General features: G+C 38.8%; 1 protein-coding gene across 1 annotated transcript in view; it reads left to right on the forward strand.

Moving 5' to 3' along the window:
* Positions 1-15457, forward strand: part of EFCC1 (EF-hand and coiled-coil domain containing 1) — a 66462-nt gene extending 51005 nt beyond the window's left edge. The window contains exons 6-11 of the mRNA XM_026066400.1: positions 416-561; positions 4450-4585; positions 4890-5055; positions 10003-10161; positions 13289-13358; positions 14705-15457. Coding sequence (XP_025922185.1) covers positions 416-561; positions 4450-4585; positions 4890-5055; positions 10003-10161; positions 13289-13358; positions 14705-14841 — 814 coding nt within the window. The 3' untranslated portion in view covers positions 14842-15457. The remainder of the gene's footprint in view (positions 1-415; positions 562-4449; positions 4586-4889; positions 5056-10002; positions 10162-13288; positions 13359-14704) is intronic.
* Positions 15458-16062: the final 605 nt, after the last annotated feature.

A 16062-nucleotide genomic window follows, 5' to 3' on the forward strand; every position in this document is an offset into this window, starting at 1 on the left:
CAATCTACAGTAACAGATGCAAGACTTGCTACCCTAATCATGGGATTAGGGTGTCCATGTTAAAAATGAAGCACACACTCCATCACTGTCAGTGGAGACACTGGAGACACTTTTTATGGCCAAAGTAGACTGTTTCCATATAGATTTTCCAGATATCTTTAACCTGAACTAAAAGCTGTAAGTAATTTTTAGTTCAGAGAGTTGAAATCCACCTTCCTTTGATTCTTAGTGAAGCTACTGAACGCTGCCCTTGAGGGCCCCATTTCACAGGCCCTGAAAGCAGATGCCCCTGTTCTTCTACAGCAAGTCTGAACAATTTCATTTGATGAGAATCATTCATGTGCTACACTGTGCACATTCATCTTGGTTTTTCAAATTTCCTACAAGTCCACTTTATTTTGCCCTTCTCTTCCAGATCAGAAACCGCGAAATTTCAGCCTCCTTCAAGAAGCAGCCCACAGCAGAAAGAAGGAACAGCTTCACTGGATGGAAGATGCTGCTTATCTGCTGGGCAACAAGATCGAAAATCTCCCACTGGTGGAGCTGGGATTTCAGAGAATGGTACCAAGCCCAGTAAACAAGTATTTTTTTCCTCATTGATTTCTAAGATCCTCAGCAGAAAAGCTAGTATAGATTTTAAACCAGCAAAGCCACAAATAAATCCTAATGAATCCTGAAATCCTAGACGTAAATAAGAGGTAATATCCAGCTTCCTAATTCTCCCTCCCCACATAATTGTATGTTTAATAAAAGACTGAACATATCACTTAAAGCAGGGATTTAAAACATCGTTTTTTTTCATATCACCTTACAAAAATCTTTTTCCTAGCCTGGAAGTATGGAGTCTTCATTTCTTTAAATAAATCTTGTAACTTCAGCTACAATCATTTCCAAAAAAACCATTTGCAGTTAATATTCCATAGAATCACACTCTTTGGAAACATTCTGGCCTCTTCATTAATTCTGAAAAGGTCCAACCTGTTTAGCATATGTAACACTAACTACTGCCATAACATGGCTCAGTTGCAATTTCTCATGGGACTGCATGAAGCACTCTTTGAAAATCTTATAAAATCACTGGGTTTGAAAAAGTCTGGTTCTAGTTAAAAATTACCTAGGCTTTTGTAGAGCAGAGAGCTACGATGGCTCTCAAAGAGATGACAATTTTGGGGGGTCATTTAGCTGCTGTAATGACGAGAGACATTTCTGACAGCCATCTTAGAAACCAAACATCTTTTTTTCTTTTCCTGGATACTGGTTTAAATGCTAAGTAGACAGCAATTGCAAACAGAGTTTGACTTTCTTCCATGATTTTTGACACATCTAGTTCAAAAAAGACAAAACCTCTTATTTGGAATTACCTGTAAGTAACACAGTATCTTCACTGCAGATTGGAGATCTGTACGTATTGACAAAAAAATAAATTTTGTGTAATGTATTGAACGGAGCTGGCAACTAGCTGCTCAGGGTGTGAAAAATGATGACATGTAAATAGAGTTAACATTTCAGCATTTTCTCCATTTGGTTAGACCTATACAGTTAGCCTGCTTTCAAAAATATTTTATTAAAACAGGCATATCGCCAGTTCAAAGACAGATCCCATGTCTAAGCTACATTACCCATATTTCAAGTTCAAACAGCTTTTCTAGCAAAAGTTATGCAAACTAATAAATTGTGGTTTTATATCTTTAAAAATGTGAAAAAGTATTCCATCAAATGAAAAAGGATTAGGTAGGCAGAAAAGAAAAAATAACTCAGACTGAAACTGCAAAGCTGAACAAAAAAACCTGTGTGAATGCCTGGGATAAACCTAGATATAAATCTAGATATAGATTTATTTATAAAATATCTAGACATATTTCATTAAATGAATATTAATATCTTAGATCAGAAGAGCATTTGCATCAATGGAACTGTGTAAATTATTTGAAGTTAGCTGGGTTACAAATTAATGCCTGTGTACCTCAGTACTCAACTACTTCATGATTTTACTCATATAAGAATTTTATTAAAATGTTGGCTTTATGTTAAGAGAGAGACACACAGAGTTTCACTATTATCTCTGGTTTCCAGGCTTGCTAATCATAACCTGCAATGGGATATAAAAGGTAGTCTCTTCTGCATATGCGTTCAATCAGGGCAGAAGGCATTCCCACGTGTGAAAAAAAGCATTAGTAGTGGCTTAGATACCTCAGCATGACGACAGCTTGAGGTTTACATCCCTTTCCCTCCCATTTATGAAAAGCTAATCCGAGCGTCTGCTATGCCAGATGTAGCAATAATTTACCGGATTAAACATACCAGTTTGCAGGTCTTCAAGGAATCCACAGTGTTGTGTGATATCAGCTCTCATGACTGCCACAACAGTTGTGAACTCTGATGACCCCTTTGAACTCCTAAGGCAAGAAAACAAATGATCATACAGAAAGTTTACTACTAATACATCACAGATTGAAGATATAAAGTCATCTGTTTTGTTTTGGCAGTGCTCAGCCTCATGAAAGAAAGTGCTTCTAATACACTAGTTCATACGGTGCTAGGATTGCACTAAAGATGATGTGCTGACATTCACTCTCTAACTGAAGAGCAATTCTGCAGGGAAATAAGCTTTGTTCCTGCTTAGCCAATAAATTATTGAACATGATAACCTATAAATTAGGTACATTGAATACTACTGGAATGAAAATTGCATTAACAAAAACATGTCAAGTGTTAACCAAAATTAAAACAAAAAATCAAAGATGAGGCTGTTTTTCCTTTGTGGCTGAACAGGCTTTCGGCTGGCAGTGATGCGGAGCAAGGACTCCTGCAGGGGTGCTACGCGACTGCCCTCTGAAGGAGATCCTGCCGAAGGACGGCGCGGGCACACTCTGCCCTGCCTATCGGCGAGGGGCTACGGAGAGACTGGTAAAAGTCTCCGAGTAGTGACAACGAATGGGAACGGCATTTACCTTGAAGCGAGGTGCCCGTGTGCTTGAAATGAAGGCCGCGTTGTTGTTCCAGGCGGCCCGTACGGTGACGCTCTGCAGCCGGTGCCTGTCTTTGCACTGCCTGGTGTGACGAAGCCAGTGACCACCACCAGCCACGCCGTTCAGGGGCCAACTGTTAATCCAATTTCTGTCAGCAATCAGACAGTTACAATATAAATCTTTCAACATCTCCCACACGCATACACACAGAAGTATCTGCAATCAAAAATCTGCTGTTTCAGTTTGAAAAAAATGAGCTATTTTTGCTTAAATGCAAAATGATGTTTCTTCAGCTTGTAAAGACCATGTAGCTACCCCTGAGATTACAAAAGGCACACGGAAAGTCATTGCTCTGCTCCGGGAGAGTCGCGGGTAGGTGACTCTCTACCTTGCAGCTGCTGTTCCTGTGCTCAGTGAAGTAACTAAACATGCACAGTACCTGAAATGCTACTTAAGGTCAAATGTCTTTCAATATTTGCAGAAATGATAGCAAGTTCTTATGATTCTTTGGCTTGATCACTGCTAGCATTAGTTAAAGCTGTTTAATTAACTGTCAGTTATCATGACAAATAATTATAAAATTAAAATTCATGTTTAAATTGGTGTAATCTGATGTCAATTCAAAATAAATGTTCGGCATAAAGATATGGCCAGTGCTTACTATGCCAAAGATTTCCAGTAAGTTACAAGCATCAGAGTAATCATTTAAGTCCCAGTAAATATCTTTTTGTGATAGAAACAGAAGCTAAATGTAATAATTTTTCTAAGATGCAGCTAAAAAGTACTGAAAAATTTCTGCAATAGTACATGTATATTTGCATGTATTATGGTTATTTCATCTACAATTTATTTGGCATGTAAGGATACATTAGGTTTAGTTTAGATAGCCATAACTAAGCATTAAATAACTATAGCTAAGCATTAATGGCTATAGTTAAGCATTAAATAGCTAATACTACAGGTACATATCAAAATCACCATCCCAACCACACACAGTAAGTGAATGAATAAGTTAGAGAACATTTAAATAAAATTCTTGCACTCTGAATAGATATTCAGCTGTTACAATGACTATGCAAAAAAACTATCACATTACAATGGTTTCTTATTCCTCATGAAAAGTGTATATTCAATTGCATATGCAAACGGTAATTGTCACTCTAATAATATATCGTTCCTTCACATTTATTCTTATATTTTGGTTATTTGAAGGAAAGAAAAGAATCTAAGTGAAATAGTAACAAGTTACCAGCAAGAGAGTGCTGAACTGTTGAAGGTTGTTAAAATAATGATCTTTGCTGAAGCTCAGTTCCCTGAGTTTTAAAGCCCCTTTACACGAATGATGAAGGACCCTGCATTGTGTTTCACTGAGATATTTAAAATCTCAGTTTTTCTTTCTCAGTCGCACCGATCTAAAATGTCGCAGCTGCCGAGCAGCAGGGGCTGCTCTTTTGTTGTTAACTGCTGTTCATTTCCCCAGCCGAGGATCAGATGTTCCGGTCGGTGGAGGGCCAGGCTGCCTCTGACGAAGAGGAAGAGAAGTGGACAGGAGACCAGCAGTCCCAGGTGGCCGAAGTGAAGAAAATACTGGCCAAGCTCCCTTGTTGTGGCACCGGGTATGTTTCTGAGATTAATGCTGCTTGAGCCTTTTGAGAATATTACTTCATGACCTAGAGATACCGTGGCTTCAGTAAGAAGCAATACTACCATAAAACAAAATCAAAAGGTTCCCGTGTGCTCCTTTACAACACATGGGAAACAACAGAGTAAGCACTCCCACCTAATCCTAAGAGGTGTCAGCTAGGACACCAATTTATGACCCGTGCAGCCAAGAATTTTGCAGAAAAACTGGCTTTTAAAAACATGGACCTTGACTATGAGGCTTCATTAACTCTTTTTTTTTTTTTTTTCCTAAAACAGATGTGATGAAAAAATGCGGAAAAAGCTGATGTCTTATTTTGGGACCACCAAAACCGAAAACTATCAAACAGCCTCTGTGGAGCTAGCAGAGAGAATCACACAGCTAACTGAACAGCTTGAGCTCAAAGGGCATGAAGTGAAAAAACTGGAAACAAATATGGAAGAGGTAATAGGTGCCAGGCATAGTGTGAAAAAGTTATTTATGTATCTTTAAGTAGCTCCATTTATATCTACTGTATTCTGGCTGTTCTGCTTTCTGTTGTTGATGCCTTACACTATGCCATTACTCTGTAAGCTCGACCATCTCATGCATTCCTTTAACACCACCATTTCTAGTATGGCTCCTACTTGAACCTCCAATTATTTGGAGGATGAGATGAACCACAGGTTCTTCGAATACCATCCTTATTTAAATGATTTAAGATGCTCACAGATTTTGTGTTCTGGACTGATATCTCTGCAGATCAAAGAGCAGGAGATTAAATACAGGCCACGCCCCTTTCAGTGGTTTCTCAACTTTGGATGAAACACTCCTCATGTCCCAACCCATCCAGTTCCCCAAAATAATTTCTCTACGAATTCCTCCAGCTGACTGAGCCACAGAGGCTCACTGTTTTGGAGATCATCCAGTTTACTCTGATGCTAAATAAAAAAAATCTGTTTCTCAGGCTTATTAGTGTGTCCAAGTTTCAGCAGAGGTTATAGCCACAGTATTTAAAAGCCCCAATGTGGTATCCTAGTAGTGCTATCTAATTGTACTATTTAAATATTGCTAACTTCAGCCAATGCAGGGTATAGATTTTAATGCTATGAATCTTTCTGTGAAACAAAAATAGTGAATCGTAAGCATTACTTTGTCTTAAGCTTCAGTCAATACTTGTTCAGTATTTTACACCCCGATGCTAATCACTTCCAGAAATAAGTTATAAAGGAAAAGGTTTTGAGGATTTGTTTTTGTTTGCTTTAATCTGCTGCCTGATCATCCAGTGTTATCTACTTCTTGTGCTTGGAAACGGTAAATGATCTTGCCCTTCATAATTTTACAGACTTTTATCACCAAAAATGTCGCCTCACTTATCCTCATTCCTAGTCTGTTTCATGTCTTTTGGTATAGAAACCATTATTTACTTCTGTTATTCTATTTTAGTCTTCTGTGTACTTTTCAGCCTCTACTATTACCCTTTTTGAGTGAGAAGAACCAAAAATGAACTTAGCATTCAAATGTAAGCCCATCAAGGCATAAGAACGATTTCTGTTTTGTCCCTAGTTCCTTTCCTAGCTAGTTTTCAACATTTATCCTCTTGATCTTTGCTGATCACTGAGCTATGTTCAGGATACAGTTCTCCTAGATCTCCTTCTTGAGTTGCAGTCATCATCACTGCATATATATGACATTGTTTATCTTCCCTATAGGTCTTACTATGCATTACTGACACTGAATTTTATGTGCTATTTTATTGACCAGTTATTCAGTATCATGAAATCCTGCTGTAATTCTTCACAGGCAGCTTTAGTTTTGATTACCCCCCAAAATATATGCACAACAAACTTAACACTTTTACATTCACCTTTTTAAAAAATCATTCATGAACATGCTGATCTGCTCAGATCTTAACCCAGACCTTTATGAGACCCTAGGGATGATCTGCCCCCATCATAAAAGCAGACCATTCAGTTCTGGTCTGCCTTTCTGTGCTTTCCCTCCCACCAGCTGTAAGTCCATGGCAGGATCTACTCTACAGTCCGGTGTCAGTTTGATTTTTTTAAATCTTTAGTGATGAACCTTAGCAAAAGCTTTTTGCAGATCCAAAGTACACTCTATCAACTGAATTACCATTATTCATGTATATTCATGGACCCTTTCAAAAAAATCTATTAGATTCCCTACTATGTTCATCTACATATTCACTAAGTCCCTTCTCTATTATAGTTTCTATCAATTTGCCTGACAGAATTATTGATATTCTAGAGGTGATTTGTTGTCCCTCAGATCATCTCTGCAGTATCTTTTAAAAACTGGTGTTACATTTGCCACCCTCCATTCCTCTGAGGCTAAACTGATTTAATAGATAAATTACACAGCACATTTCAGCACTTAATTCTGGAGTTCTGTTACTGTTTTCTTGCTGTTTTGAGAAAGCTCCTCAGGTTCATCTCTTGCAAAAAATGGCTCTAATATGAGAGCCTCTTTAACTCCTTCAGTAGCAAACACAATACAATCATTTTCTTTTATATTCCTTAAGTTTTTCTTTTACATATTGATTATTCACTGTCCTAGATGTATTTGTATACATGCTACTCTGGAGGCCAGATTCTCCTGTGGTGTTCACCCTCTTACTTAAAGAGGCTCACACACCAGCAGCTGATTTATTCTCAGAACTAGTAGTTGGCAAGATAGTATTTCCATTTCACAAAAAAGGCACAGATTAAAAGGAACATATCCAAAATCAAGCTATGCTGAAGGACTCTGACAGAGCTAAGAACACAACCCACTTCTGAGCTCCATGACCTAACTACTGACCATCCCTCCTCAGTATCTAAGCTAAGGAATAGGCTATTCTTAATTATCATCATTACCTTATTCACAAATGTTGAGATAAGAACGAGTGATAGATGTAGCCTATCTAGGGAAAACATGTTGGGAGAATGTTTTTATTGTACACTGAACCACTGTCTTCAAGCACAATAAATGACAAAAAACCTACATACCCATAAACAAAAATAAAACAAAGGAATCGGAAAACTAGCTTTCTTATATATGAGAAAGTGACCGTAAAGAAAGCATAACTGCTGTGGAAAGCACTTTACTAGTCAGAGCCTAGGAAATACAGACAGAAAGGGCTTTGTACGAGCAGCTGAAATGAAGAGGAAAAAGAGCCAGCAGTAGCAACAAGCACTATGTCCAAATATCACTAGTGGTATTCTGAGCTGAGCATATTGCAGCTGCTGTCCATAAAAACTAAGCAGCAGGTTATGACACTGGACGACTATGGAGGACTCAAGTGGCATGCATACTAAAGAGGAAAGTTTATACTTTTTCCATTCATGTTTGTACACAAGACACACTGCATGGCCTACAGCCTTTCAGGAACAACCACCCGAGGACAGAGAAGTCACTGTGTAGCTTTCCAAGTATGGTGGTTTTGTCAGCGTGACTAAAGAAGCAGCTAAAAAAAGCAGATGTGTAATATTATGGGTGCCGAGGCCGGACAGGATAGGCCTCTCTCCTATCAGCATAGATGGGCACCGGTTAAGAATTTCCATGAGCATCTGTTTAGCTGCATATCAGGAAAGTGGATTTTACAAATGCAGCTAATGACCTTGTTTCCTCTGTCATTGGATATGACACTTCTGTCACTGTTCAGCTGTACAGGGGAGCATAACTATATTTCATGTGTTTAGTACATCCCTGTGATGAGTGGTATTTACAGTGTGGAGGCAATCTGCAGTCTAATAAAGCAAGCCACATGTTTAATTCACTGAAGACCTCACACAGCCTCTAGACCCTTTGCTATGTCTCAGTTGCACTGCTGCCACATTGGTGGTAACAATGTTGGCTTAATGTACAGGAAAATACTACTTTATTCATCCAAGATGGGTGTTCAGACAGCGATACTGAAGTCACTGTTTGGCAAATGGACTAGAGTAAGAGATCCAAACCTCTGTAGCTGCTGTACAGCTCAGAGGAACTGGAGAGCCTCTCACAGCCACGCTCAGGGACAACTAATGGAACAGACAAATTTCCATCTGATGGTGGAACAAGTGACAACCAAGACATACTTTAAGCACTGTCAGAAACTAAAATGACCTTTTAGGCGACTAAAGTGGATCAAGGATTATTTTATTTTTTCACTCTGATGACACTCATGTTTTAGGGAACTGAAGTTCCTTCCTATCTATTAAATATTAATTAGGATAAAAATTTCTACAAATAAAATCTAATAGTGTGCCCATTAAACCTGCAGCTTTACTGGTTCAGCTCTTTCTGCAGTTATTCCTAGAACTGCAATAAAGGTTAAAAAAATGACAACAAAGGGGGATTAACAGAGCCCGCAAACTTGGCATTTACTCCGCATGGTTTTGTTCCTAAGGGTATTATAAACATATATAGATTCTGTTTGCAAGAAGAAATTGCAAAAAATGGTTACATTTCAAAATTCCAGGCAGACTAATGAATGAAAAATGAAGTTTATTGCTATTACTAAAGTTGAAATATGTCAGTGCTCTTGAAAGTCAGAAACTAATTTTTCAGTGACATATTTTCTGGGGGATGATTTTCAGGCCCCATACACCACCTTCCTGATCTCCTAACTTAGCCTTTCAGAACCCTGCAATAACTATAACAGGCCTGTGTCTCTGACAAGCATTTACTTTGTGGTGCAAAATATTTCACTTAAGTTCTGTGATGAAACAAATCCAGCATTTCAATTGGTATCATTTTTTTTGCAGGTAGGTCTGAGACAACTGACAGGTTGCAGCTCAGCTTTGGAAGGTCCAGGTGTGAGAACACTGCTTCTGCTAGAATTTCTGTAGACTACTTGAAAGCCTTGTTGAATCAGGACCTTTCTGCACTTAGCTGCAAACCAGTGCTTCACCAAGCAAGCAAGCATGACAGTGCTTTGCACAACCAGGATCTTAAAAATCTTTCCTTAAGACTCATTTTTTCCCCAAAATACTTAGAAGAAACTAGCTGATAAATTTATTTTCTTGTTTCATCAGATATACGGATGATCTTCATGTAGGAGTTCCAAAGCAAAAATATGATCACATTAGTGAGGCCATACAAATCAGTTGTGCTTTCTTACCTTAGAGGAATACAGGCTTGCAAAAGATTAGAAAACTGCAATAGGAATGCTATCAGTTAAAATTTCTGAATGATCTGGTTGCATCCAGTGTTGAATGACCTGCCATTATGTATAAGGGCAAAGCATGCATTTTCTAGCAACAATTGATTCTTCACTTTATGTAGACATTAAAGAAATGTACTTCCTTTCAAGATAATCTTCCAGAGTGAACTGACATTTACCAGATAAGGGGGAAAACTTAGCTTTGCAATTACTGGGCAAGAAAGCGAAAAGCTCCAGTGCTTTTAATTTCCTGTGTCATTGTCTAGATGAAAGGCCCATTGCTAGGTGAACTGCAGCAAAAGGTGGAGGAGACCGAATTGTTGAAGATGGAGCTACAGATGTTGGAGACTGAGAGAGTTAGGCTGTCACTGGTGGAAGAAAAGTTCATGGATGTTTTACGGCTTCTTCAACAACTTCGAGACTTGGTATGGCAAGAAAGCAGTCCAGAGACTTAGAACTGTTTTTGATGGTGTCCTTTCCAAAGTAAAAAGGATGTTCATAACTTTCATTCAGTACAAGGTCCTTTACACCAGGAAACATTTCTACATGTGTTTGCCCTTGGAACTGTCCCAGTGGTTGCAGAAAACTTTTAAACCCCTATGGGTGACTTTCCAAAAGAGGTCTAGATATCTCCCTGGATCTAGATCTCCAAGCTCTCCTCTAAATAAAAATTTAGGAGTCAAGGAAAACAAAAATGGTAATAATCAGAAAGTCTACTTCCTTCTAGAAGATTATTTTTCCTATTGATCCCGCAGAAATCTCAGTGCCAGCCTGACTGTCTTCTCTTAAGTGGAAACCAGCCTGAAAAATAGTCCTCTTATAATACAGCTCTCACTTTAAAGATTCTTTGCCTCACACAGCTCCAAGTGAGGTATGTGGTAATCCTCACATACATTCCTATTTTGAGGAAAGAAATGAAAGCACGTAGTCCTCTTTAATATCTCTGTCATTCTTCTTACGCCAGTGCACTTTACCCTCAGACTCAGATTCCTGAAATGGGAATCCTCTGCTCAAATTACATGATCAATATGTGCTATGCGGTCAGACTTCCGGTGAAATGCAGCAACAATGCAATACCCTTCAGTACACTGTATGGTAATATAGTGGAGGAAGTCAAAATGTTCATGTGAACTATTTAGCTGCGCAGAAAACAGCAGTACAGTCTGGAATTTGGCTAAAGGTTAAAGTTAACACTTTCATCTCTTATTTCAGTGGGATGGTTAAATGTTCAGAAATTTTTATGTATCAGTCTTCAAATCACAAGTTTTTGCAAACCAGAAGGTGCACCTCCCATCACCACCGATATCCAGGGGGGAGGATGACGAAGCTAGCAGGATAGCATGCCGAGCCGCAGGCTCTGCCTTTTGTACAGCAACTGCAAGCACTGATCAGCAGCTGATCAGAGGTATCCTGCCATTGCAAAGCACAGCTCCCGGTACCTACTGAGTTCAAAACTCAGACTGAGCCAGAAATTAGTGTTGCACATAGGCAAGAATCCAGCTTTCCCCTGTGCAAGCAGAAGGAAGAGTGGAGGGAAAAAAAAAAAAAAGAATTGGAGAACCTTTGTTTAACTGCATCATACAGCAAGACTGAGTTTGTATTAAAGGGATAAAAACACTTCCTATATACCAATAAGATATTTTTCTGTGAGAAGTTTTTTACTGAATTAATAACCCAAACATATACTTATAAGAGCTGATGCAACAATATCCCAGAAGTATATAGCCAGTATGGCAGTTCAGTCCTTTAGAAAATATGTTTAAATTTTCTGTCTGGGGATTGATAACTGAGGGATGGTGAGAAGACCATCCTGGATGGATGGATAATCTGTAGAACATGGAGTATGTTGGGAGCCATGCTGTACTGCTGGGAGTTAATTTCTTCAGTAACGACTCAGGGTGCTCCTCAATTTTCAGCAAAGCTCTTGCCTAGTCTGTGTCAGATGGGAATGCTTCCTCAGATGATCACTTCACTGTTTGAAGTATGCTCCTGTTCCACTGCTGACTCTAGGGAATGAGTGCAATATCTCATAATTTGGTAACTTACTTTAGCACTTGACACAGAAATTCTACTTTCATATACCAAGTCTGACACTGCTTGTTACATGCATCAATAACTATCCAGTGAAGAATTAAACTAGTAAAGACTGTGACTGGCAACAAGCATAATAACCTTTTGTGTCAAGACTTCAACATGTCATTCACTGGTCAGTCATATTACTGAAAATTATTGCTGCTTAGGAGAGAATCCATCATTCAATGTGCCACACCTGAGTGATAACAGTGCTTAATGCTAAGCATTGCTAGAAACATGCCACAGCGTGCTTCTAACTTCCATAGCACCAGTACAGGGAACTGACATTGTAATTGAGTAATTTACAGCATTCCCAGGAGAGTTTAAACAAGGATCTCCTAAATCCCTAATGGGATATACTTCAGACAAAAGAAAGCTTATTCATCAATAACTGTAGTTTTAAGTGTCACTTCCCCAGCATATTCGTCTTTGAATTGTAAATACCCCCAGCATCTCACTTGCACCAGTATCTTCTACAAAGCAATGACTGTCCAAAGACAAATGTGCACTCTGCCAGGACTACTAAAACTTCCCAACATGCTACAATGGCCACGTATAATCCCAGCCCTCCAAAAGCTTCTATCCACTATGCCCTGGTCCCCACTGCGGCAGACACACAGAAGGTGGGTGGCTAGCGTCAGTAAGCAAAGTCAGGGTGGCCTGAGTTGCTGGCAGGGTACCTAGTCTTTCTTCCAGAATAGCCTCCATCTATTTTCACTTCTTGAAGTTTTAACAAGAACAGCCTGTCCCTGAAGATATGGGGGCTGGAAGTACTAATTAAACTGATTGCAAGACCATCTCCCAGAAAGCATGCATTAGTGTCTAGATAACAAATTAAGAGAGTTTGTTTTCCAGACACATTATGTAACATCCCAAAAGATTTCTAAAATAAAACTGCTACTAAAACAGGCCATGCAAATCCTAAATAGTTCGTACAGTCCTAATGTTTAATACATCTCAATATATAACTAATAGTGGCCCTGCCATATGACACATACAACAACCTCTTCTGATTTCTGTATATCTAAAATGCTTGCCAATGACTCTTAAAACAAGTAGGTTTGGGAAGCTTTTAACATCAGAAAATATAACATCAGATATAACATCAGAAAATTTTCCTGTGCACCTTTCAACATAGGCTTAGCAGGCCTGAACAAGCTTTTATTGTGTGTGCCCTGCTTGCGTTCCTTACCATCCAGATTTGTGAAGGCACAAGCTCTGAAAAGCTCTGTATTTTGAATAACTGCAGTTTCTCTTTCTAGAGCTATGTTAAGGAAATTGGACCCTCCACAAACTGCTCTCATTTGACTAGCATCTATGATAAAATGCTTGAAAATAAAGCCAGTATCAGGTCTCATGTTACCAGGATTCAGTTTCTTTTAATTTTCAAATGCAAATATACTGTGCATAGATTTTACTGCATATATTGAAGCTGGTGAAGGACATAATTGTGCCATAATATTATCTTGTTTTTTAAAGAACATATCTAAGCGAGCCCTGGGGAAAATCTTGCTGAGCACTTTGGAATCCTGCCGTGACCCCCAAAATGGTAAGAAAGTACATCATGTATAAAGACCAAAGAGTATGAAAAGTGTCCTTTTGCAAAAAACACTAGATGAACAATCAAGTAGGAAAAAAAGTATTTCAACTCCTGGTGGACAGGGTGAGGGAAAGAAGTACCAGGCAAGAAGATTACTTCTAGAAATTGATGCTTTCTACTCTGCGACACTTCAGAAGAGGAAAACATTCAGTATTTTTTAGCCAAATTTAAATTAGAATTTGGCCTTAGGGGAACCATTCAGTATCCCACTAATGTCTGTAGGAATTCATGAATATACAAAAGAGGAAAACCTAACCCTGAGTATGTAAGGCACCCATTTATCAGCATTTACTATTCCAGTGCATGTTTCATTCCTCTCCTGCAACACAAACAAGGTATATGAAGAAAAACAGCACATTTCTGTAAAGAAACTGAATCACACCTGCACTCTTATAATAACAACCTTTCATGTTCCTCTTATGAAAAATTAAACTTGCAAAATCCTCTCTCTTGACAATGGTCTGTTGTGCCAGAGCTGCCTTTGTAGGAACCATACAGGGATCAAAGCCTGGAGGTTTAGATTTGATTATTTTGTTCCTATTAGCAGAGCATTTGTACTTACGCTGAAGAAATGAACATGCTGTACCAAGCCTAAGAACATGGCTTGTTGGTGCTTCTAATAGACACAGTAGTCAAAGACAAGATAATAAAAGGCTAGATGTGGCCTGAGGGTTTGGTTTTGGACAATATTAATAACAGTGTTTCAGGGAGAATAATATAAAAACCATTCTGGGTTTTGCTCTTCCAAAGCCTCATGGTTGCTAGCGTGCAGCAAAGTATCTCCTGCTGTAACTGTAGCACAGCTCAGCTTCCAAAAATGGATAACTGACACCGATAAGTTAAATAGTGAAGTAACCTTGTGACGCTCTCTGTCCATTCTGCATCACCGTTGCCATAAACTGCTCGTCTTCTCGTCTTCCATTTTCTGGCTCTGCACTTGATGTGACTTAAGCAGCTTTCCTAAGTCTTTGTAATCAAACATTTTTTTTCCTGTGTGAGAACACTAAGTGAATGATTGGATTAGCAACTTTTTATGGTGATATGAAACAGTCTCTGTACATGAGGACTTCATGAGCAGAGGATGAAGCAAGAGAAACAGTAGAGAAACAGTCCTTGAACCAGCTCCACTCTTATGCATTTTTGTGGGGACAGGAATTGATTATTTGGTTTCAAAATTTATAAATTTTATGTCAGTTACTGAAATAGCACCTATGTAGAAGAGAGCTTTTGTTATGACTGTTAAACTGCAATTTTCTGGCTTTGTTGATATGCTAACATTTGCAATTTTCTTTTAGAAGGAAAAGCCCACCTCTTTGAAGTCCTAGATACTCTTTACCATGAGCTGACTGCCTGCGAACTCTTACAAAGCCAGCCTCTGGAGGAGGCGCAGAATCGCCGGTCCCTGTCTAACCCGCTGCTCATCTCGTGCTGAGCAACAGCTGCAAGGACAGCTCCTCACAGCTCGTCAAACAACAGCCACCGCTCATTCAAACAACTGACGGATGAATAAGATCTGTCCAATTCAAAGGTGCTCAGTAATGGAGAAGAGCAGTAGAATAATTAAGCCATGAAAGCAAAGGTATGCTGCTTCTGGGAAGAGTGCTAATTCCTCAGCTAACTCCAAAGTCATCCTTATCTGAAGGAGCGTTCACCTGATGTGAGGATTCTTACCAATGTCCGTCTCTGACAGAAGCCTAACCAGCCTTATATTTTGGCCCTGTAACTGTACTGGCTACACAAATAAGAAGTATTCCAATTACACTGACCTGACCAATTTAGATTTACAGCCCTGGTTATACATTAGCTGGCAACAACTTTTCTCTTTTGTGATAACTGAATCATTTTATTCAAAAGCAAAAGACAGCCTTTCTAGCCACTGGCAAGTAAGCTGTGCTCTTAATGCACAAGGGACAAAATTACTGTATTATAAATATACACATATGAATATAGGCCAGTAGTGCAAGTTTAAGACTATGTATAAAATGTATGTTTGTATGTGTTTATATATGTGAAAACAATTACTGACCTTATTTAACTCTAAAGTTAGATTTACGTTACTGTTCTGCTGAATTTTATATTTGTAATTATAGAAACACCTTAGAAATTTGCAACTATTCTTACTGATGACAGTCTTAGATTTTATATTAAAAGTTACATTTAACTGCTTGAAAAATGCACAAAGCAATCTTATTTCCAGGCTCTCAGGGAAAGGAAAGACTGAAAAATTCACTTTGCAACAGCTGCCATCATTGCATTAGCAAATGGCACGGGCAGTCCATGGCTTCGTTCTCCCTTTAACTTCCCGCAGTGCAACTGTACAGACACAAAGACAAGTCACACCGGCAGCCAAATGGAAGTAAAGTGCTGGGCCTAATCATGGCGCCATATACCATTTTAATCAGCAATAAAATAATTCCCTGAGGGCAAAAGTAAAAACAACAGGTTTCTGCCAAGTTGCCTTTGCTGTTTCATTCAACTGTCAAGCACAGAAACTAAAGAAGCAGAGTTCTTAAAACACCCAATTGAACTGGGTTCTGTTTCTGAAAAGATGTACTGTAGTTCTTCTAAACAGGTGAAATGTTTTGCCTGAGATAACGCCAGCAATGGAATAAGACCATTCAATTCAGAACTGTGTATATACGAATTTTTTCCA

Source organism: Apteryx rowi, unplaced genomic scaffold (genome assembly GCF_003343035.1).
Source record: "Apteryx rowi isolate R43461 unplaced genomic scaffold, aptRow1 scaffold_240, whole genome shotgun sequence".
NCBI classification, from domain to species: Eukaryota; Metazoa; Chordata; class Aves; order Apterygiformes; family Apterygidae; genus Apteryx; species Apteryx rowi.